Source organism: Eleutherodactylus coqui, chromosome 6 (genome assembly GCF_035609145.1).
Source record: "Eleutherodactylus coqui strain aEleCoq1 chromosome 6, aEleCoq1.hap1, whole genome shotgun sequence".
In the NCBI taxonomy this organism is placed as follows: domain Eukaryota; kingdom Metazoa; phylum Chordata; class Amphibia; order Anura; family Eleutherodactylidae; genus Eleutherodactylus; species Eleutherodactylus coqui.
Genome location: NC_089842.1, coordinates 56,101,783 through 56,127,180, shown reverse-complemented (window position 1 = coordinate 56,127,180; position 25,398 = coordinate 56,101,783). Strand labels below are relative to the sequence as shown.

At 44.3% G+C, this 25,398-nt stretch overlaps 1 protein-coding gene across 2 annotated transcripts in view; it reads right to left on the bottom strand.

Annotated features, from left to right (window-relative positions):
* Positions 1–2,620: 2,620 nt before the first annotated feature.
* LOC136631320 (tumor necrosis factor receptor superfamily member 5-like) overlaps positions 2,621–25,398 on the bottom strand; it is a 64,272-nt gene continuing 41,494 nt past the window's right edge. For both annotated transcript variants that reach the window (XM_066605580.1, XM_066605581.1), the window contains 4 exons: positions 15,953–16,099; positions 10,612–10,702; positions 7,987–8,141; positions 2,621–3,029 (listed from right to left, as the gene is read on the bottom strand). In XM_066605580.1, the coding sequence (XP_066461677.1) occupies positions 2,938–3,029; positions 7,987–8,141; positions 10,612–10,702; positions 15,953–16,099 (485 nt within the window). In that variant the 3' untranslated portion in view covers positions 2,621–2,937. The remainder of the gene's footprint in view (positions 3,030–7,986; positions 8,142–10,611; positions 10,703–15,952; positions 16,100–25,398) is intronic.

Here is a 25,398-nt window from a genome sequence, read left to right as displayed (position 1 = left end):
ATATCTTAATACATTTATTCAATGTTGACATTAATGAGTCTAGGAGACATAAATGTTCTCAAATCCAGAGTCACTTGTGACATCACAACAGATTCTTAAATGCTACGTAGGCAGTCTTACTAGAAGCTAATACTTATTGGTTCATCCTATCTCTTATACTAGTTACATGTACAGAAAGTAGTGGTAGGCAGAGCTAAGGAGGGGGGGGGGGGGGGATCATCGCTGCACCCCAACATCCAGTTTACACTCCGCTCTTCAGCTTTCCATACATACAAAGTTGTGAATTCCTGTGCCTGCTCCTAGTACAGCGTTGCATGGTCTCCCTGACTACCACTTCCGTCACACAGCAAAAGTTTACATTCTTAAGAAAAGGAGATTGCATACATATGTTTATAGTTAGGGAACTGTAAGCTGGTGAAGTTAGTATACAGTAGCTATATTTCATTTGTTAGATACTTATAATTACGTTTATACTTATGTGTAACAGAACAATATATATATTTAATATGCTTCAGCCTTTGAGCTGGTAACAGAAAAACAATAGCTTATGTCTTCGCACCACACCGGTAAGATGCTACAGCTTCTTTCACATCACAATTTTACCTCCAATCTTCATCTCAGATTTCTAGCTTCAATGCAGAGAGTTACACATATATGGAAACAAGGATAGAATAGTTGTGTTTAAAGGGGTTTTCCAGGCAGCGCCGCTGTCACAGCCAGGATACGCTGGAGTCAGAGCTGAAGAACCCGCCACTCCGATCCCTGTGTAATGGCTGGCGCTCATAATTGCAGGTGCAGCTCTCAATGAAATCAATGGGAACTGCACTTATAATTGTAGGCTGTGGTCCCACTGACTTTAATGAGAACTGTGCCTGCAGTTACAAGCGCCAGCCACTATAAAGGGGTTGAAACAGCGGCTTCTCCTCCGACCCCAGTGTATCCCAGCTGTGACAGCGGGTGTTGCCTAGAAAATCCCTTTTAGGCCGCCTGCAGACGAGCGGGTCGGATCCGGCAGCGAGAAATCTCGCCGCGCGATCCGACCCCAGAGCCTGCAGGGACGAGCGCGTACTCACCCGCGCCTGGCGGCCCCGGCTCTTTGATGTGCCGGCTGCCGCGCAGCCGGCGCATGCGCAGACCGGAGCCGGCGGCCAGGTGAGTGCGTGCTCCGCACAAAATTAGAACATGCCGCGGTTTGTTTGCCGCGCGAGATTTCGCGCGGCCAAACCGCGGCCGTCTGCATAGGAGTGCGTATTGTAATGCACTCCTATGCAGACTTTCAGCGGCGGAAATCCCGCGGGAAATCCCGCGGCGGGATTTCCGCTCGTCTGCAGGCGGCCTAATGTTTGTCCGTCTGTCTTTGTAAGTGGATAGAAAAGAGCCATCCTTGCACAAAAAAACATGACCAAAGAGGTCTCTGTTTCGCACATTAGATGCTATGGTTTCTGTCCCCATGCAACTTTCTGTATAGACAGAAACACAACAGAATCGGCGCTGGAGGTGAAATTGTGGCATGAAAAAAGCCTCAGTGACCTTTCACACAAAACGGAATAGGCAGCACTGCGAGCCGTGGTAAATTCTGCACCAAAATCTGCCGGCTACCTGTGGATTTTGATGCAGAAATGAAAATGGCTTACAACATGCCTGCAATTCCGCATCAAAATCCGCAGATAGACCTGCGGATTTGGCTGCGGCCTGCAGCGTAATTTCAACATTTGTGAAAGGTCCCTTAAAATGAGAATAGACGAGTCCCGAAAGGCCTCTTTATTGCTTTGGTAGCCTTTAAATAATTAAAATTAAATAATAAATTATTTTTTTTAAAAATGCAGAATTTATTTTTTTTATTACACTGACCACAGAGCCTTATAATAGGCTGACAGTGTCTGTTCTCTAGAGAAAACTTGGCAGCAGTCATCTCACCGAGGGTTCCTTCAGGTTTGCGAGCACAATATTGATGTGAGAAAATCGCGGCAATATTGCATATGTGTTCAGTCCTTGTCTGAGTGTCACAATGCTTTCTCCGTAAGAATAATCTCGCATTGCATCGCTGCCACTTGCGATATTTTTGCACGATAGACGGCAATAGGAGTTTCTAATGTTAAAAACGCATCAAACGAAAATCGCAAGTTCATACTTTGCGATAAATTGGAGGCTCCATAGAGAAACATGGATAAGGGAAAAAATATATATAAATAAAATAGCAAAGCGCAGAAAGATAAGAAATGTAATGATTACCGAATATTGCGACATTGCAGGGCAGGAAACATTGTAAATGGGATTGAAGCCATCGAAAAACATTGGTTTCATAATTCTGTGGTTTTTTCCACTCTTTTTTGCACAGAAAAATCGCACGAGATTTGTGCATTGTGACTCTCACAAATAGCAGCAGCAATGGGAGAACTCTGCTGTCACAGGCACAGCAGGGAACACCCTTCATCACCCTCATCCCCGCAAGGATGTGAGGCTGTTTTCACATAAAAATGCCTTGCATCCTTGAGGCTTGCACATGTTAGCAAGTGCGATATCGGGCCGTGATTCAGCTGTATAATATATAACAACCAATCACAGCACAGCTTTCATGTTACCTCAATCACTTCAGTGGGTTACGTCACCTGTCCCATGACTCGCTGAGAAACAGGTGAAAAGTACCATCTAGCACAATGTTTCTCAACTCCAGTCCCCATGAACCCCAACAGGTTATGTCTTCTGGATTTCCTCAGTATTGCACAGGTAATGTAATTATTGTCAGTGTCCCAGACATTGCCACCAGTGTTCACTCTCTAGAATATCCTAAAAACATCTCCTGTTGGGGGTCCCAGAGAACTGGGGTGCAAAAACACTCTAAAGTGTACGGCCATCTTAAATTGGAATAAATAAATAAAATTAAAAAACGATCACCAAAAAGATGTGTAAACATAAAATCTTGATGCAAACAAAAGGTCACGTTCCCTTCAAGTGTCTTTCAATGCCAGCTTCTCTTATTCCTTGTTCTTCCTCTGAGAAAGAATATTCATCCTCCTTTTGAATTTTCACTAAATAAAAACAGAGAAAGTAGATTTGTAATTCCAGACAAAACACACATCAGATAGTTCACTGGACCATTCATACCCGTCAACATTGGTAAATAAAAGTAACAAGTGTTATATATAAATGTGCAATTAACTTAACCCAAAAGCAGTAAAGTATTGCAGCATTCCCAACAGTGAGCCAATTGCTGGGGGTGAAGGGTGGTACTATATACATTCATTTTAATGATAATTTTGCCTGCAATACCAAGCCTGGCCACCACAGTAGGTACAGAGCTGTCTGCTTTCTGCAGCAATCAGCTCAATGCATCGGCCCAGTGAACAGATCGGTGGGGATCCCAGGCAGTAGACACCTGTGGATCTACTATTAATGACCAATCCTGTCGAACGGCTAGCAGTAGTTTATAACTGGACAATCCCTTCAAAGAGGTCTGTTGAAGATTAGAAAAAAGGTTCTGCTGCGCTTCAGAAACTGCACCACATCTGCCCATGGGCAATTTCTTGTCTTACAGTGCAACTCTAAACCCTTTAAGATTGTCAGAAGAAACGGGTCCATGCAAACAATGTGATAGGATGCATCCAGCTAGTGAGTCTTTCTGACCAGGTATAAAAGGACAAGCAGCGCCATCATAAAATGTGAAAATATTAAGATGATGCCAGACCACACAGTCATCACATGTGCAGTTACAAGGCATCAGATCTGCTCACATTCTGCCGTTGACTGATCTAATAATGACATTAAGAATAATTAAAGGATAAAAGCAGTATTTCGATATTTTGTCTGAAGGGTTCCCTGACAATAAGCAGATTACAGGATAACCTGCTGCTGGGAGCCCAGAGATCAGCTATAAACTGTGGAGTAACCAAGAAATCAAAAGCATAGCTTCCCTGCAGCGCCACCACAGGTGAAATGAAGTATTACACTGTGACCGTTCAAATAATTGGACAATCTTTGTAGCTACTCACAGATTCAGCAATGGGGACCATTCTCTATTAAAAGGCATTTTGACGCTCTAAGAGGCCCCCCTGCCTGGGTGACCCCTCAGTGAGTCAGATCAAAAAGAGCAGTTTATACTCTAGTGATCACGGGGCTCCACATAATACATTTTGTCTGCAACTGAGAGCCAGGGATTTAAGAAGGCAGACCCATAGTAGTCAGTTAACAGCTTCATTCTAAAACCAAGTTTCCCGATCCGGTGACCCTTTTGACTTAGAATGCCCTAATCATTTTATTTTCTAAACCAGGCAAACTGTTTCATATTGTAGGTTCACTCATTAACCCCTTAGTGACCACCCATACGCGTTTTCACCTCCTGGGTGTTCGGGCTTTATTCTACAGGGCCGTAAATACACACCGGCCCTGTAGACTAAAGCCCCAGGGTCTGTGCATTTGACTGATCCCTGCTGTTGGCTACCGTAGGTAGCCAAGAGCTCAGAGCTGTCATAAGGGGCCGCAGTGTGCAGTCCCGCGATCGCAGTTATCCAATTGATAATGGTGATCACATACAAGTAAAAAAAAAAAAGAAAGTTAAACATTTCATATTCCCTCACGAATCCAATCCACGGGATAGATGAAAATACTCACCTTTGGCCTCCACGACGATGTGGTCCTGCAAGGACCTGCCACCGGCTTCTGCGCATGCGCACCACCAGCAAAATGTTGGGTGCGTGGGGAAGGGGAGATGAAATTACTTACCTAAGACCCCCAGAATTTGTTCCCCGATGGGATCTTTATCTGCGGATCTTTCATCGAACTTGCACGGGAAATTTAAAATCTCCCTGCTCCTGAAGGAAGCAGAGAGGCTGGAGCAGTGACCGGAGGACTCGTTGAGCAGTCCCCAGTCATGTGATTGCCGTTATCCAATGGTATAAAAAGGCAGCAATCTACCATTAGGCTGGTCTTACTTGACTGCATAGGAATTCTGGATTCCGCAAGTGTTTAATCTGCGGATCAATGAAATGCATCGGAATACACAACTGCACTCACTTAGCGGGTCGGAATTACTTAATCGCAGTAAACAGGATAGCATGTTCTATTTTACTGCGGATATCCGCAACATAGAGCTTATTGTGCTTTATGATCGCAGACATACCCACAGCTCATACGCAATTACATTACATATAGGAAACAGGTATCCGCGCCGTCGCCGGAAATATAAACAACAACAAAAAGGGGGTGTACTGTGCATGACCGCCTGCCTGAGTACACAATTATGTGGAGTACATTACTCAGCTGTACGCAGAGTCATAGCCGGGCTCACAGCTGGGATCCACTGCTGGCCACGGAATAACATCCGTGTGAGCCCGACGATATTCAGATCGCTACCCTTAATGCTTACATAATTTACAAGAAGCCCCGGGAAAACTCACTTTCCTGTAGTTCCAGGATCAGCTTGTTGAGCGCCTTCTGTTTGAGACACCCCCCTCCCCCCCCAAAAGAAAAAAGTTTGGGGTTTGCAGCAAGCATGGGAGGAGGAGGTATACCCCGTATTATTGCCCCATGTGGCCATCCCAACCAGGCCTCCGTAATTACCCTTATTTTGAGAAATACCACACAGTTTTACACTCTTAATTTTATCTAAGATTTAAGGAATGCCAAAACGGTGTAGGGGGGATTCTTTTTAGGGAGTCAATTTTTTTTCTGCACAAGTGTGCAACGGGGGTGAGATTTTTTCAGTTGTGCCCTGAAAGCCAAAGGGTGTTCCCTTCATTTACAGGCCTACCCATGTGTCCAGTAAGCAGATTACGGCCACAATGGCTATGTTTCTGAACATACGAGAGACAGGGGGATCCATTTTGGGATGCAAATCCTCGTTTTTATGTGCACTATAGAACAAAAACCTGTATTTAAAATGACGTATTCGCAAAAATATGAGTTTTTTTTTTCTCCTCTAAATTGCAATAACTCCTAAAAAAAACAAAATTGTGGTTTACGAATACTCATAACACCCTTCAATGAATACATAAAGGGGCGTAGTTTTTAAAATGGGGTCTTTTGTGGGGGTATCTATCACTCTGACACCTATTAGCCTTTGCAATCTTGACTTGGTGTAGGAAAACAAAGTGTTCCTCAATTTTTATAATTAATGCTACATTTGTATGTCTCCAAAATAGTTTTAAAAAACTAAAGTTTTTCAAATGTGCTTCCAGAATAAAGTAAACATGTGGAAATATATATCTCATCAAAAATGTGTACAGTATGTTTGCACATATTTGACATATTGTAGTTGCAAATGTGAAAAAAAAGATTTTTCTCAAAAAACTTTCCCAATTTTGGTGCTTTTAATAAATATATACTAATTCTTTTATTACCATCGATCGTCTAGTTTTACCATCTAGTACAATATGTGGCAAAAAAACCCGGCAGAATTACTTGAATATGCAAAACCTTTACAGAGTTATTCTATGTAAGGGCGTTTTACCGGCCGGCCGATATATGCTTCCATCCCCCCCTTCCCTCCCTCTCACCGGCTCTCTGCCTCTCTCCTCCCCCCTGAGTGGTTTGCAATTGGAGTGGGTGGGACGGGGGTGGTGCTAAGCTCCCGCCTCCTCCCTTGTTCATAGCCAGCAAAGGGAATGGGCGGGACAGAGCAGAGCTTGGCTCTGTCACCATCCCGCCCCCTCCCATTGCAAATGCTGGAATGGAGGAGAGAGGCAGAGAGACGGTGAGGGGGAAGGAAGGGGGAAACTGCTTAGATGGAAGCATATATCGGACAGCTTGCGTGAATAAGCCCTTAAAATGACACGTCAGATTTCCAAAATTTGTCCTGCTCATTAGGGCGGGGGGAGGCTTGGTCACTAAGGGATTGAAGAAGCAGTCCGGGAAATGTCCTAGTGGCTGTATGCCTGGCAGGGCTGTCGAGTTGGAGCCTTATTTTGGTGGAATCAGAAGAATCCGGCTTATAAAAATAAATTTAAAAAAAGCCTATATATACATTCATACAGCAAACCTCTGGTCTAGGGGCAACAATACTTCACCAATGAATGATTCTCCTAACCCTGCAGGAGAAGGATCCCATGAGGACAGAAGAAAATAAAAACCTTCCTGACCTCCAGAGACTGGGGAGCACAGCATCTGCCAGAGGGCAGGAGGATTCCAGGCTTACCTGGTGTCTCCCTATGGAGACTTAAACCAGGCAAGTAACTTCTCATAGAGTCTAGGAGCAAAGCCATGCAGTCTGCCATCTTTAGAGATCTGGAGGAATGCTTGGAAGAGCCGAGATAGCCAAACTGTTCCACAGACAGGAACTGAAGAGATGAAGGGTGCTCCCACCTTTAAGGAAATCTGGGAGTATCCTGTCTGGAGGCAGGCAGGCAGGCAGGCTCTCTCATGAGTGCGGTCAAGGGTGTAAGGGAAAAAAATCAGCAGCTAATCTACAGGGGTTAGATGCACAACTAAATGGTGCATATTTTGCTGTAGGTCTCAACCTCTGCATTTCAGAGGTTGAAATCCAAGATGAAATGCATCCAATTTACAATCCACAGTGTATTTTTTAAAAAATACACTGTATTCTGTGTGGAGTTTTTTTCAATGCATGCGGATGACATTTTTTAGATCTCATCCACTTAAATAGTGTAAATACTGTGCATTTTCCACAACAAATTCTGCTGCAAAAATTCTGCAGCATTTACATATCATGTAAAGGCATTCAATCTGCCCAAATTAGCATATTAGCATAATTGCCACAGATTTCACCTCCCACAGAGAAGCTAAAATCTGTGATGATAGAATATTTTGGTTATTTTTTTTTCAATTTTAAGGTCTCTATCTCTCTCTATATATATCTGGATTTTCGTACAGCTGCAAACATCTGCTGCATTCTAAACCCCATTCAAATGCATTGTAATGTGTTTTGTTGCCGATTTGTGGTGTACCGTAAACCCATGTCAAATCATACTAGTGTGAACCTGGCCTTAATTTGTGATTGAAATTGAGATTGTGTTGTTTTTTTTTCATACTTACCCGGCTTGTAAAGACCATTGAGAAATACAATTATTGCAACAAATCCAGGAGATAATAATGCCAAGAAAGCCCATAAATGACCCCTTTCCGCTTTACATAATGCATCAGTGATGGAGTTTCCTTCTTTAAACTCAACAAAACCAAATTCAGAACACCTACAGGAAACAGACAAGATGTACATGCTTGCATCACAGTGTACTAGGCTTACATATCTACAACATATATGGCTTAAAGCCGGATACCAAAACATGCAAGTAATAAGACTAGAAGAAAGAAGGACAATGCTCAGCAGCACATATGGGGGCGAACCCCAGAGTACACAGTTAGGAAAGTTCTCATATGGGAATGAGAGAAGAAAGCCAAAAGGTAATAAGGAAGAACCCGGTAAAAACAAGATGGTGTATAAGGGGCCTTTTACACTTAGCAATTATCGTTCAGATCCTAGCTGAAATGCAGGAACCTGAACAATAATTGTTTAGTATAAATTACAGCATGATCTGAACAGTGAATGATAGTTGGATTTTGCAGACATGAAAAGAAAAAAACGAAAACTACGATCTGCCCGTGTAAACAGACAGTCGCTTTACTATGAAGACAAGTGCTGGATCTTCCAATCATCTGTAACTTCAGGGCTCAGTCACACGGGCGCCGATGCGCCGGTATTACTGCACGATAAGATGGCCGCACCGGGTGCGGACATCTCTCTGCATGACCAGCTCCATTGCTGGCCATGTGTTCTATCAGTGCTGCGGTCTTATCCTGCAGAAACACGGGCGCATTGGCACCCGTGTGACTGAGCCTTCAGACTGTGACAAATGCAGAATTACTTGTTCTCTGCAATTTCTTGGATGTGCAAGCATGACCTGATCAAGAGTGGTGAGCTGAAAAAACACTTGTAATTCATGATATATGACAGACAAAAAGTCTAAACAGAGAAACACCTTAAGGGCTTATTCACAGGAGCGTATATCAGCCGTTTTCACAGCCAGCAATATACGCTACCATCTGAGCCTTCTTTCCCCTTCCCTCCTCAACTCTCTGCCTCTCTCCTCCCCTCCGGCTGTTTGCAATGAGTGGGCGGAGCTAAGCTCCCGCCCCTTGTCCACAGCCAGCAATGGGAGTGGGCGTTGCTTAGCTTTGCCCATACCGTTGCAAACAGCCGGAGGAGAGGAGAGAGGCAGAGAGTCAGGGAGCGAAGGCGAAAGACAGCTCAGATGGTAGTGTATATTGGCCGACTGTGAAAACATTGAATAGCAGCACTGAAAAATGCAACTCGTCCTGCAAAAAACAAGCCCTCATACAGCTACATTGATGGATAAATACGATTTTTTAAAAGGGGGGAGGAAAAAACAAACACAGGAAAAAAAAGGGAAGCGTTATTGAGGGGTTAAACATTGATCCAAAACTATGAGACCGATCAGGCCTCATGTCCATGGGCGGGTCAGATTCCGCATGCGGGAGTCCGCGGCACAATCTAACACTGCCTATGGCTTGCGACCCTGCGTGATGTGTGCAGAAGTGCTGGCCGGAGTTCTCCTGATCTTTGTTTTGGAACAACTACCACCTGATCCTAACAGCTAATCAGAGGCCGCAGTGGTGCAGCTCAGATACTTGGAGCCTCGATGCCAGGAGAACAGTACCACGGCGGCATCTGATTAGCTGCAGTGATCAGGTGGTAGTTATTCCAAAACAAAGACCGGGAGAACTGCGGAGCTGCAGCTCTGAATCGCCGGAGCTGAGGACGGATAATTGCTGTTACTCCTGTTGGTCCCAAAGATTTAGATCTCTGTTTCAATTTTTAATTTTAGCACCCAGACCCCTCCCCTTTAAAAGGGAACCTGTCCTGTCCCCACAGTGCCATAAACTAAGGTATGGTGGGGTTAGGGAATGCGACAGAGAGGCGGGTGAGTGTCTCCCTCTGAAGATCACGCTGGCACTGCAAATCAGACTTTTCACAATACCATTCGTGTGCCCTCCTGTACAAGTCTGCACGAGAGCGCATGCACAGTATTACGAAAAGAGTCTGATCTGCAGTGGCAACGGGATCTTCAGAGACAGATGGCCAAGTGTAAAAAATACCTCACCCGGCTCCCTGTCACTTTCCCTAACAGCACAATAATGTTGTGGGGACACGACAGGGTGCCTTTAAATCCTAATGAAGATAACAATCACAGTAAAAAAAAAATAGTGGCGTAAGAGGAGTACATAGTTGAAACACACAGCGCACATTGCTGATGCCCACACATTATGAAGCAGTCTGCATTTTAAAGGAAACACTAAACTTCGAAATGAAGAATAAAAGCGAGCAAGAGAGAATTCCTTCCCCTTCCACCGCACAAAGAGTGCGTTACATGAACATATAGTAAATCCTGCAGTGTGAGTGTGTTGAAGAAATTCTGCAGTTAACACAGGGTTAATCTGCGGGTGATTTACAGAGGGGGTGTGGCTTAACAATCTTTGTCCCACTGCAGAGGGGAGAGGCTCCTGCTGCAACCAGTTGTCTTAGGGCTAATTAAGACAGGCGTATACCGGACGGGTTTTCACGCCCAGCCGATATACGCTGCCCCTCTCTGCAAGTGTTGGCATTTCTTTTTTTGCCATTAAGGAACATAAGAAACAACATACTTAGACCACGGAAAACAAACATTTGAGTTTGTTTCATTGCTGAAATGACCCGGTGGACAATTCTCACACACTGTGTCCGTTCGCCCAGTTCCTGTTGGGGAAACAAAGGAAAGTTTGCATCATTAAGTAGCTCAGCTTGTGATCTCACCAAGAGATTTTCGCCGAGACGCACTGCTTTGTATTTACGGCACTGTACAAAAGGTACACAAAATCCAATATGGCTCTGTAGTTTGAGCGCTGAGGTCTGATTGGCTGCAGCAGCCTCTGACATCCCGCACACAGATAGCTGCTGGAGGTCAACACAATGTCATAGTGGCGGAGGCCGCTCTGCAGCTGAGAGTATGGGATTGCTTATTTATATACATGGGGAGAGAGAGATGTAAGAAATATTTTAAATCTGAGAAGCAATTAATATAGTCTTGGCTTATAAGGTGGGCAGTAATGTTTTTCAGTCTTAAAGGGGAAATAAATACAGACATTACGTTTTTCTTTCAATTTGAGAAAACCTAAAAATGTCCTACTATTATCACATGTATCATATGGGGCAGAGCATTTGTAAACTCAATTTATCTTCTACAGACAAGTCCACAATTGTAAAGCAAAAAGGTAGCAAAGATGTACATATACAGTAGGTTTGGGAAAAGCAACACCGTATTGGAGTGCGTTTACATGTGGCACATTTTGTTTCCGACCTGCAGCATATTTCACCCTTTCAATAAGGGGATCAAATCTGCTGTGGATTAGCATAAAACCCCCACCAATAATGCAGCTTTTAACCCCTTCCCTTCCCATGACGTAAGGGTACATCATGGGAGCGGGGTATTTGCCGCAAAATGACGTACCCTCACGTCATAGGAATAGCGCGAAATCATGACTGTCAGTGATAGCCGGCTTAACGCTGCAGCAGCGCGGGAACATTGGAGATGCGCCCCCCCCCCCCCCCCCGCTGTTAACCCCTTCCCTGCCGCGATCTATATAGATCGCGGCATGGGAAGGGTTCACATAGGGAGCGCACTCCCTCTGTGAAGTTGCCGGGCTCTCACGATGTAATCGCAGAGAGCCCGGCCTGTTGCCATGGCATAAGGACGCCAGATACTGGCGTCCTATGTTGCCAGTGCCTGGGATCGCTGTATAAGCTTTTTCCAATATTAGCATAAAAAAGTTAAAAAAAAAATTAAAATGGCACATATTTGGTATTGATGCGTCCGTAACGACGTGTACAAAAAGTTGAACATGCTTTTTATTTTGTACGGCAAAAAGCCGTAATTTTTAACATTTCGCCTCCCAAAAAATGCAATAAAAGTGATCAAAAAAGCCGTATATTCCCCAAAATGGTACCAATAAAAACTACAGCTCGTCTCGCAAAAGATAAGTCCTCACAAAGCTCTGCACATAGAAAAATAAAAAAAAGTTACAGGACTTTGAATGCAGCGATATAGAACAAAAAAAAAGATTTCCAAAAAAAGGGTTTTTATTGCAAAAAAGTTGAAAAACTTAAAAAATATAGAAGTATTTTGGTATCGTTGTAATCATACCGGCCCGCAGAAAAAATGTATTGTATCATTTATGCTGCATGATTAACGCTGTAAAAAAAAACAAAAAAAACTATGGCACAATTGATGCGTATTCTCTTCCTGTTATAGAAAAAAATAAAAGTTTTACAATATAGTCTAAGTACCCAAAAATGGCACCATCAAAAACTACAGTTCGACACACAAAAAAACAAGCCCTCATACGGCCGTGTCGATGGAAAAATAAAAAAGTTATGGCTTTTGAAAAATGGAGATGAAAATCCGCCAAATCGTTGCATCCTTAAGCCCAAAATAGGCCATGTCCTTAAGGGGTTAATGCAGTTTTGGAGCAGATTTTCCTCTGTGGAAAATCCTCAACAATTCCGCTACATGTGAACATACTTGTAATTCAGACAACCAAAATATAGCTGTATTTTAGCATCTATTCAACCCCAATTCCTGTCCCAACTGTGAGTCTGATGACCTGAATTTACAGTATCATATATGCTGGAATTACCGCCATGCTGGAAACTGTGGTTGTAATACAGATGCCAAGTCATCTATATTAGCCCTTCTATAGGTGGCCCGAATCACCTATTCCGGGCCCCTCCATAATTGTCATACATTTTGTCTTTTGTGTAGATGCACTGTGTAAAACATCTTATCTCCTGTTATATGTATTGCACAGCTGCAGCAAGTGAGAGGTTAATGTCTGCATGTCGCTGGGATATGTCTGCAAAAGTATCAATTTATGTCCTGTCACGTGGTATGCTATACGTATGAGTGATTTGGGTGTGGTAAGTAGTCCATCACAGGGATCATCATCTTCAACGGTAGAGGAGTGGCGTGCCGGGCCACATGGGGGTACCTTCAATCCTCATGTGGTGAAGAATGATGGAAGAGGAAGAGCGGTTTCCTGAGGACCCCAGTTTCAGGAATCATTAGAGAGTGAAAGAGAGCGAGAGGAGTGAAGAAAGTGGAGACCACCGTACAGAGGTACTTCAACAAGTGAGTGTCTGTGGAGAGGTTGCCCCTTCCCGTTCCAGGAGTGGTACCATACAGATAATGAGGACTGTAGGATCGGCATCATTCCGAGTTTCCTCTTTGAGAGAGTGTCCCCTTCCCAGGAGCGGTACCATACAGATAACAAGGACTGTAGAACCAGCATCATCGTGAGTTACCTCCCTAACCTCCCTTCTTCTGTCTTGCCTGCAGCGGCGTGTTTTATCTGTTCAGTGTTAAAGTTTCAAGTAAAGTTTTTCCAGGCCCTGACCGTTCCCAGGGACCGAGGTACTTAAATACTACATCGTGTGTGGACTCTATTTCCCGCCGAGGTTCATTCCAGTGAGTGAGGAACGGTGGCGTCATGTGTCAACCTGAAATTCCACCACATGTATATAGGACATCAATATCCTAGGGGTGTTTGGAAGAGGCCCAGTGATACTCAGGCCAAGGTCACGTGTGTCCCTCTGGGGAGGACTCTGGTAAGCACCACCGTGACAAGCGACAACGCTACCCTCCTTCCAGCTCCTCAGCGTGGGCCAAGTCTCCGTCTCAGTTGCTGCACTTCGGCTGGCTTCAGATGGGTGTAAAATGGCCACCTCAGCTAAAGCTTCCACAATTTTACTGATAGTTCTTGGATCACAAGAGGGTTCTAGGATAAACCCAGTTCAGGTCTTGTGAAAGTAATACGGACACTAAGATGTGGCCACGTTACAGTGAGATGAAGCAAACCTTACAATTACAAAATGATAACCCAGAGACTGGAATCAGGAGGCAGTGCAGTGCAGTGCAGGATAAAGAGGGTTGATCTCCTCCCCAAGATCACTTAGAAAATGTCCCCTGATGCTCATCTCATTATTTTCTAAAATGCATTGTATTTGTAAAAATGCCCCCATGATCAGAGATCACCCCAGAAACTTCCATCTTCTCCTCCTCTTTGCCTGGGTTGGTTTTGGGGTATTCCACCAGCAGTGCCTGTAATTGGCAGATGTGCTTGCAGCAAACTCTCCCCAGTCCTCATCCTCTGCAGGAGCAGCATGCCAGCAAGCAAAGGTCAATCAGCTCTGTCCTGCTATATAGTGAAGCCAGGCTACAAATAACACTTATTACACAGGTCATATTACACAGCAGGAAGCTCAAGTGCAAGAAGGAAATATGTTTTGCGGAATGAGTCCACTTTTGTGGAAAATATACAATAGCTTAACCCCTTATTGACGCGGCTCTTTCTTTTTTTCCTATTTTCATTCCCCCCCCCCCCCCTTAAAAAAAATCCTTTATTTAACCATCACCGTAGCTGTATGAGGACTTTTTTTGGCAGGACGAGTTATATTTTTTAATGGTGCTGTTTAAATGTACCATATAATGTACGGCAAAACTTTTTAAAAATTCTAAGTGGAGTAAAATGAAGGGAAAAAAAACGACATTCTGCCATGTTTCGGTGTGTCGTTTCTACAGCGCACAGACTGCAACAAAAATGACATAACTTTATTCTATGGGTCAGTTACTACTATACCAATTTAATATCGTTTTTTTTTTTTTTTGCTTTACTACTTTTAATTTTTTTTTTGAAGATTTAATTTTTTATAATTATTTTCTTTCGCCATAAAATTATTTTCTGAGCCATCTTCTGCGCGCAATAACTTTTATTTTTCCGTCGACATAGTTGTGCGAAGGCCCTTTTTTTTTTGCGGGACGTCCTGTAGTTCGTGTTATTTTTGAATACATATAACTTATTGATCACTTTTTATTGCATTTTTTCTGGGAGTGCAAAAAAGTGCATTTCTGGCATTCTTTATTTTATTTTTTTCGGACGACGTTCACAGTGCGGGGTAAATAATGCGCTACTTTGATAGATCAGACTTTTACAGACACAGCGATTCCAAATATGTATTTTTTATTTTATTATTTAGATTCTTTCATTGTAAATATGGCAAAAAGGTTTTTTTTTTGGCGAAACTTTTATTTTGTTTTATTTTTTAGTCCCCACGGGGCACAACTAGTGATGATTTGATCACTCCTGCAGTATAATGTAATGCCATAGCATTATAACGTACTGCGATTGGGCAGGCAGTCTATCAAGCCACCCCACGGGGACAGCCCTGGTGCCTTTCAAAAGGCCCTCTGCTGCCATGACACCTGCACGGCCCCTGCAATCTCATTGCAGGAGTGACCGTATGGGACCCCCGAACATCGTTTGGGGCATTTAAAGAGTTAATAGTGGCGATCAGCTGCGTGGCTGATTGCAGCAGTTGCAGACGGGTGTTAGCTGTAATAAACAGCCGGGGCCCATGCTGTATGAAGAGAGGTCACCCTGCGATCTCTCTTCATACATACACCGGCGTAGCTGTACATCCTGTAAAGGGTTAAAGTGCAGCTGTCGGGAGGACGGGACACTGCAAATTAGTGCATCTCTATGGGGACCGATAGTGCATGCTGCCAGTTACTGAACCCTCATAGCAAAAATGAAATTAGTTGGGGAAGGACAAGAAGAAATGTTAGAAAATATAATTTTACTGAAAGAGTAGTAGATGCCTGGAACAAACTTCCATCAGACATGATTGGAAAATATTTGTGGCATTCAAACTGCCTGGGATAAGTATACATCTATCCTAAGAGAGAAATAATATAAGGGTGGACTCTTTCTGCTATCAACTTTCTATGTATCAATGAATATAGCCATATGGGATCATGTGTGTTTCTCTGTCGTACAACTAGATGTGTCTGCAGACTATCACAGTTGCACAATTCATTCTATGCAGAATTAGGACAAGAAAAGTGCATTATTTCTTTATAAAAGCTGTGACGCTCACATATACACACGTTCTTACCAGGTTTCTTTACATATTGGCCCGGTTTACACTGTGTGTGCTCCTGACAAAGATCGCACTCTTGGTTCAGACAAAAACGACCCACTTGGCATTCACAGACTGTATTTGAAGTAGTTGTGCACCTTTCTTTGACAATCAGGCCGGCCCCTGAGGAATAATACCACAGATAAAGCTTTCTACAACTAAGTTATACAGAACAGACAATTATATGGTTGTGTATATCAGGAATTGCATTATTGCTGGCCATTACATGACTTGTATATGGCATTTTTATCCCTATGCAGGCTCTATATTAAATTCTCAGCTTTCCTTAAGCTGGAGGGTATGGGCCAGCTGTTATGTGTGCAGTGTATGGGAAATTACAAAAGATCATCTATTATTTACAGAAAAGCAGCAGCAGCATGAAGGACACTTATACAGCACTGCTGAGCAGTGTAGATGTGATTCCAGCAGCTGTGAAAAAATAAAACACTATTAGCTGCAGCACCTATTTTGTATGAATCTCTCTGCTATTCTCTGATGCAGCTCCTCCCTTCCTCATTGATTTATATGGGCAGCCATGTAATCATTGTCTTCCAAGATGGGTTCTAGCAGTTTTTCATAGTGAGGGACCATTTAGGGGAAGGGGCCGGTAGTAGAGCATTTTAGTGCTACGTTTGCCCAGGCGTACACCCCCTGAGAAAAACATGTCTGTAGAGGAGTCCCTGGTACATTTCAAAGGGAGGTTTCAATTCTACCAGTATCTGCCCAGTTAGAGGGAATGGTAAGGTATGAAGAGAGTACAGCAGGGTACACACACAAGTCCTACATTTATGAAGGAAAGTACACCAAAACTGAGACCCCAGAATGCCACTCCTTTCTGGGAATTACAGGAAAAGTTGTATGGGAATTGTTGCACCCACTACTGGACCAGGTTACCACCTGTACCTGGATAATATTTACGCCAGTGTTCCCCTATTCCACAGCCCTGCTGTCACGTCTCTGTCAGTACATGGTTAATTATCTGCCAGCACACCTAGTTTCTGTAGGTTCTATCCAGACTTGCCAGGGTTAACAGCTCCTGTGCTTTCTAGTCTAGGTTAATTTCCTGCTAGTGTTTGAGAGGTGTGGCTGGTGATTGACATGCCTGTCAGCCAATCAGCTTCTCCCACCTCCCTATAAGATCCAGCTCTTGGTGCCTGGGAGTTGCCGATTATTTTCCAGTGATCCCTGAGCAGCCCTCCTGCTCAGACCTACTGTGTGTCTGGCTCCGGTATTTTGATCTGTTCCTATTTGTGCGTATTGTTTGTCTGTTCTTGTTCTGTTTATTTTCGTGCACTGTACCCCGCTAGTCAGGGCTCCCTGGTAGGGATTGGTAGTGGCCTAGGCACGAGTTGTGGGTCCGCACCTGTCAAGAGTGATCGGCCCGCCAAGTAGGCAGGGCTCCCTCCTAGAGTAGGGGTTTGCAGGAAAATGTTTTCCCTTAGTTTATTTTGCATTTTCGGTGCACGGTCGAGATATAGACACCTTCATCTTCCTGCAGAGGGCCCTCCTGCCCATGCTGCATCTAGCCACCTGTACCTGCGCTTTCAAACGTCCGTGTTGGATGCCCCAGTATCCTGTTCGTGTTGGCAGTCCAGAACGAACGTGACACCTGGTTCTAGAACAACTGTGGCATGTAGTAATGTAAGAAGAAAAAATAATAATCTGAAGAGCCTCCTTAAATTGCTGTTTGGGCAAATTCTCAGAAGGGGTGAGAGCAGGCACTATTCAACCACAAAGTATTCTGTGTCAAGTATAAGGACCAGAGGGATGTCCTTGTATTGAGTGGTGGGAGTGCAACAAGAGAAGTAGGGGGGATGACAGCATAGACAGAGTTCTGGGTTTGTTGTTGTTGTTAGCGGTTTAGTCATTCACGACCCTAAAGGCTCCCTCTCTCCATGTTTTTCAGTTTTGCGAGGCTTCTTTCAATTGTCTGATATCTATGCCAGTAGCAGCTTTGACAATACCGGCCACCGTGCCCTTTGGCGGCCAGGTCTTCTTTTGCCACCGATCTGTCCAAGCATTATAGATTTTTTTAGCATCTCTGCTCGCATTAAATGGCCAAAATCCGTGAGCCTGAGTCCGGTCATCTTGCCCTTCAGTGATATGTCGGGTCTTATACGATTCAGAACGTCTCTGTGCCATTTTTCACGTTGTCCAGGGCATATGCAGCAGCTTTCAGTTGCACCACAGCTCAAACGCATTAATCCTCCTATCAGCTATTTTCGCAGTTCAGCTTTAACATCCATACATGGCTATGGGGAATACTATGGTTTGCTCTGTCCTGCGTTTAGTTGCAATGCCGATAACCCTACTTTTCCATATTTTGTCCATGTTTAGCCTCGTACTTCGCCCCAATGCTATCCAACGTTTTATCTCTGGCATAGATTCTCCAGCCTGGTCAATTTTTGAGCCAAGGAAGATGAAGTCTCGCAGAACTTTATAACCTCATTGTTGAAATTTATTTGAATTTGGCCATTTTTTGCAGTTATCATAATTTTAGTCTTTTTTAAATTCAGTTAGAGGCTCGTTTTTTCCCTTTCAGCTTTTTTTTAACAATTTTTATAACATTTTCAAATATGCATACAAAGGCATAGCAATATGAAGAATTTTCTAGACATGGTGCAATAAGGTAGTTGTAGACCTTGTATCTTCTGGATAAAAGGCATCAAATAAAATAATAGCAAACAATTACTATCGTGTCTTGCAGCTTTCTCTGTTGTTTTTGAGAAAAAACAAAAAAACATTTCATGAATTGTAAACAGCCTGGCCAGGGCCAAATCACATTTCAAAAAGGAAGGGGTGGGAGCAGGATAGGATATAAGGGAGGCGTGGAATTCTCTCTCTCCTGGGACTGCCGCCCCGAGGGGCAAAGATACCTCAAGGTTATATGTATTAAAATAAATTTAGGGTAGTGGGCTTAACCCCGTTGTAGGGAAGGCATAATTTATCCATGGTGTCCATATACTAGCAAACCTTTCACTTTTATCTTCAGTTATCGACATTAGTTTTTTATTTATCAGATACCAGTTCAATCAGCATTTTACTTCAGAAAGGTCCAGAGAAGCTTTACGGCAGGATTGGGCAATAGTTTTCTGAGCTGCTAAAAAGAAATTAAAGGGGTTGTCCCGTGCCGAAACGGGTTTTTTTTTTTTTCAATAGCCCCCCCCGTTCGGCGCGAGACAAACCCGATGCAGGGATTAAAAAAAAAAAAAACGGGTAGTACTTACCCGAATCCCCGCGCTCCGGTGACTTCTTACTTACCTTGTGAACATGGCCGCCGGGATCTTCAACCTCGGTGGACCGCAGGTCTTCTGTGCGGTCCATTGCCGATTCCAGCCTCCTGATTGGCTGGATTGGGCACACGTGACGGGGCGGAGCTACGAGGAGCAGCTCTCCAGCACGAGCGCCCCATTCAACACAGAGAAGACCAGACTGCGCAAGCGCGTCTAATCGGGAGATTAGACGCTGAAAATTAGACGGCACCATGGAGACGAGGACGCTAGCAACGGAGCAGGTAAGTGAATAACTTCTGTATGGCTCATATTTAATGCACGATGTATATTACAAAGTGCATTAATATGGCCATACAGAAGTGTATACCCCCACTTGCTTTCGCGGGACAACCCCTTTAATTTTCTGGAGCTTGGGGATATATTTTCGATCCTTTTGTTTAGCAAAGCCTCCCATGGATTTTTGTGCAAATTGTGATATGTTACTGAATATATCAGGGAGTATGTCCTAATCCAAAATCTTTTGACCCAAGGGCAGGACCACCATATGTGGAGTATATCTCCAGAGGAAGAACAACCCCGGAAGCAATCTGTAGAATAGCCCGGGACTGCATGTGCAATGCGGGTGGGGACCAAATAGCAACGTAGTAGGATTTTATGAGGTTTCCTACATTAATATATTATGGGCGCCGCAATTTTTTGATCTCCAAATCTGGGACCCCTCCTCCTCCAGAACCAAGTCTTGCTCCCGCTATATGAGACAATTGTGTGCAGTACGTAGTATGGACTAGGTCTGAATATATTTGTGAAATGAGACCTCTTGCCTGCGGATGTTTAAGGCAGAAGGACTAGAAGGGAGTAAGGGTGTATGAAGATTTTGTATTCTTCAGTAGGGAGGACAACCAGCTCTTTAATTGTAAGTAACAAAATATTTCTGAGGATGGCTTGAAGAGAGTTATACAGGATTCACAACCAAATTAGGAACTCGATGGGGAATTCCCAATGCTCTAACGCTGAAAACAGATATGACCAGTTCAGAGTATCAAAGGCTTTATAGACATCCAAGGAAAGCAACATTGCAGGGATGCCCCTAGTTTGGCAGATGTGTGAGGTGTGTCATACGGCAGATGCTATCTGGGGCTTGGTGGCCTGGGATAACACCAACTTCGTCCTTTCCAATTATAGATGGTAAAGCCGTATTTAGTCGCGAGGCTAGGATTTTAGTGAGGAGTTTTAGGTCTATGTTGATTAGAGAGATAGGCCAGTAATTTTGTTCGTCCAGCTGATCTCTCTCGGGCTTGGGGATCATAGAGATAGCTGCTGTGAGTGATGTCTGTTCTACTTGTTAACCGTTTCATATTGCATTAAAAAAATTTGCAAGATGTATATAAAGAGATGAGAATTTTTTTATAGTATGTGGCGGAGAAGCCATCTGGCCCCGGGCACTTATTCACTTTCAGTGTTTTTATTGCGTCTTTTACTGCATCTGGGGTGATTTTTGTGGCCAGTTGGTCCAAGAATGCCTCTGGAAGTGTGGGGAGTGAAGTGTCTCGGAGGTACGCAGTTAATAGTTCTGATGACGTATTTTGTGTTTGGGAGTATAATTTGGCTAAAAACTTTCTAAATTCAGATAGTACCGTCAATGGGTTTGCCGTGACTGTGCCGAGCTTGGTACGGAGCCTGAAAAAGGGGCTCATTATAGGTTGAGCTCGAAGTCTACGAGCTAGCGGTGTTGTCGGTTTGTTATTTAGTATATAGTATTGTTGGCGAGACCAACGTAGTTTTCTCTCAACCAACTCCGATAAATGTAGATCTAGCTCTGTCCTAGCTTTAGAAAGTATTCTCATATTACCACGAGATGGGCATTTTTTGCTGACTTCTTTTAAGTGTAGAACTTCTGCTCTAATTCTAATTGTCTATGAAAGCATTCTTCTTTCCTTCAAGATGATATTTGAATTAAGATACCACGAAGTATTACTTTGTGGGCTTCCCATATTGAGACGGGAGATAAAATGGAAGGGCTATTAATAGTAAAATATTCCTCAAGTAGAGGTGTTATTAGTGACACTATATCAGGGAGAGCTAATGGAGAGTCATTTATGGACCAGGAGTTATTATTAGGTTTCGACATTAAGGAATCACAGGTTACGGATACCGGACTATGGTCTAACCAAGAGACAGAAAGAATTTTAGAGTGTGTTATTTGTGGCAAAAATGACGCCTGTACTAGTATGTGATCTATTCTTCTATATAGAGAGTGTGGGGCTGAGAAATGTGTGAAGTCTTTGACAGTAGGATAAACTTCTCACCAGAAGTCCACTAGGTGAAAGAGAGGAGTCTTTAAAAGTTATGCAAAATAGAATGTTGTGGTTGCAATTGGGGCACTGGGAGGAGCATTGCATTTCTGTCCAGGCTCTGGTCTAGGATACAATTGGAGTCTCCGCATAAGACTACTCTTATAAGTTTCTACGGCTTCAAGTAGCTTTTTAAGGATGTTAAGTTTGTCTGGAGTTTGGGGCATAATATGCCACGATGGTAACCAGGACATCTTGAATCACACCCATTAGGATTAAGTATCGACCCTCGGGGTCCGATATGATAGATGTATGGGTTTAGGGAACTGAGCGACTGAAACAAATCGTCCCTCCCTTCGTTTAAGATGGTCCCTTGCCGAAAAGAAGATAGGATAATGAGGATAGAGATAACGCGGGGAGGAATGGTCAGAGAAGTGGTTTTCCTGTAAGTATACAATGTCAGCATGGACGCTTTTGCAATAGCGAAACGCTTTGGATCGTTTATTAGGGAAGTTAAAGTCCTGCACATTGTGTGAGACAATTTTTAAATCCATGGGAGGGTATATAAGAAAAATGGAGATTATCCTGAAACTCCAGCCCCGAGAGAGAGAGGGAGACAAGGGAAAACAAGGATAGAAGAGGGATGGATAGAATGGCCAACATAGTGAAATAACCTTGTAAGACAAGTAGCTCGTCTAATAGGAGCTGCTGTGGTAGTCATAGCAGCAACTGCGAACAGAAACGGCACACTGGAGGTGCCAGAGAGGAACTGGAAATTACGATGATGGAAGAAAATTAGAAATGAGGAGACCCCCTCTCTAGGAGGAAGATGTGAGGATAAAGAGGGGAGGGACCAAGGGGGCAGGGAAAGAATATTAAGGATATTATTTCTGTCCCTCGTTTTCACGAATAAATCCGTACAGTCTCCCTGCTCTTTTAATAACCATAACATCCAAAAATTGGATGTTGGTGAGTGAATGATTCACAGTAAATTTTAGGTCTGTGTTAATTATTTCACAAAATGTATGAAGCTGCTCTTCACTGCCCGTCCAAATCAAAAACATATCTTCTATATATCTGTACCATTTTCTGACTAACGGCCAAAATTCTACTGCATGTAGAAGCTCTTCCTCAAAAGCTCTCAATTACGCATTTTTGTATGTGGGCGCGACGTTCGCGCCCATTGCTGTACCCTGTCGCTGCCGGTAGTACACCCCCCCATATAAGTACATTTACCTTCAATCTGAGACCTAATGAATTATCTCCTTAAACGCACATAGATCGCGCTGAGACATGGTGTATACGATATACTACCGTGTTTCCCCGAAAGCAAGACAGTGTCTTACTTTCTTTTTATCCCCAAAAGCCAGACTATGTCTTACTTTCGGGGTATGTCTTATAATAAAAAAAAATCATTACTCACCTCCCCCGGCGTTCTGTCGCGCTCCGGCAGGATGTCGCTCGCTCCTCGTCCCCGGCGCAGCATTGCTTTCTGAATGCGGGGGCTTGAAATCCCCGCCTCCAGAAAGCTAATACACACGCCGTCAGCCAGTTACAGAATGGCTGTGATTGGCTGAAGGCGCACGTGGCTTCAGCCAATCACACTAGTCAATGACATCATTGAATGGCTGTGATTGGCTGAAGCCACGTGCGCCTTCAGCCAATCACAGCCATTCAATGATGTCATTGAATAGTGTGATTGGCTGAAGCCACGTGCGCCTTCAGCCAATCACAGCCATTCTGTAACTGGCTGACGGCGTGTGTATTAGCTTTCTGGAGGCGGGGATTTCAAGCCCCCGCATTCAGAAAGCAATGCTGAGCCGGGGACGAGGAGCGAGCGACATCCTGCCGGAGCGCGACAGAACGCCGGGGGAGGTGAGTAATGATTTTTTTTTTCTACGGTATGTCTTACTTTCGGGGTACGGCTTACATTGGCCGACCCCCCTGACACCCCCGATACGTCTTACAATCGGGGGTGTCTTACTATCGGGGAAACACGGTAGTAAGGGAAATCATTGGAGTACAGGGGATGATACTGCTGAGACCGAAGTATCGTGAGATCTTCGGTTAGTCCCTCGCATGAGCAGTAGTATAGGAGAATCCCAAGACATGGACGTCAGAGGAGGGACTCTCGCGGCGCTCCAGACATCTCGCGCATGCAGATTCATTAAGAGAACGCCGGCTGTCAGTGGAGTTTATGACATACATGGTGGAGCCAGCTGGAGATAACGTGGTCGGTGTTCTAACAGATGGAAATCTACCGGACAAGGAGGTTGAGCCCTAAGGTAATTACTATGACGCACACATGTGGATCTGCGAAGGGGATAGGTGATGGTTGGTCTGTGATTCTGATATATGTTGGTGTCTGTAACTAGATTGTATTATGCTTGACAAATACCCCGAGCGGGTCGAAACGTCGCGGTTTTATGGAGGAATAAATCACTGGTAAACGTAATACGCCTGGAATGCTGCCATTTCTTCGTTTGTATACTGGATTACCTTTTTTGGGGGTTTGAAGGCTCTGACCCCTATATTTTGGCGTGCATGGAATAGACTTTGTAGTCTTTAAAGGGGTTGTCCCGAGCCAAACCCGCAAAATTTTAAATCTGCACATTCCCCCAGTCACCCCCCCGGCATAAAGCAGCCCTTTAAACCGTTTAAAAACCGCTTCCTACTTACTGTTGAGATGAAATAATAACTTATAAAGTTCAGCAGCTAAGATGGCGCCTGTGTTGTCCCGTCCCACGGTGCATCGCGCTTCCAGGAGGCCTTCATGCGGTCCAGGAGGCCTTCATGCGGTCCAGCAGCAGCGGCGTTCTGGCTCCGCCCCCTTGTACGCGTCATCGAGCAGCTCCACCCCGTCACACGTGCCGATTCCAGCCAATCAGGAGGCTGGAATCGGCACATGTGACGGGGGCGGAGCTACGCGATGACGCTTACAAGGGGGCGGAGCCAGAATGCCGACTCGTGCCGGAGCGAAGAGATGGCAGAAGACCCTTCTGCGCAAGCGCGTCTAATCGGGAGATTAGACGGCACCATGGAGACGGGGACGCTAGCAACAGAGCAGGTAAGTGAATAACTTCTGTATGGCACATATTTAATGCACGATGTATATTACAAAGTGCATTAATATGGCCATACAGAAGTGTATAACCCCACTTGCTTTCACGGGACAACCCCTTTAATATTTGATTTAAATATCCTGAGGAGTGCTGTGAGTTACCAGTAGTGGATTGCGGGACTAGCAGTATAACCAGGAGCCGTGAAGTGGCCTGCTAGCTTTCATGTCTTGTACAAAATGTCAACTAATACCTGGTATTTATATTCAGCTTTACTATCTGTTACTAGTGGTTGCATTTTGGCTGCTGTATGCTGTGTATTCTGGCTCTGTGTATCCTGTTCTGTCCCTGTCATGTGGCATGTGAATGCGTCCTGTTCTGGTGTGTGGCTCCTAGGATCAGCTAGGGCCCAGATCCGAAGACCGCTGGGCCGCCCTCTTATTGGGGCGATGTCCCTGCTTAGGTAGGGCCATGCCACCCTCCCGTGTAGCATAGGGTCAGTTGCTGAATCCCGTGTAAATTCCCGTGTGTTCCGCCCCTTTTTGGTCGCGATCATGTGGGCCCCTGTGCTTAGTTTTGCCCGTAACATTATGATTCTTTGTCATTGCCATCAATTCTTCTGGGCGATCTAGGGGTCTGAAGTAGCTGGGGAATTCGACTCCCGGACAGGTTGCTGGAATTGCAGCTCTTCAAAGCAGCGCCCTCAATGGGATCCGTCACGGAAGGTGAATGTTAAATGAAATGGGAACCCCCACCTATATTGTATTCTCTTCTGCTGTAGAATCTCTAAATAGGGATTGAGGGCTCTTCTTTTCGCCAGCATTGAGGGGGCTAGATCA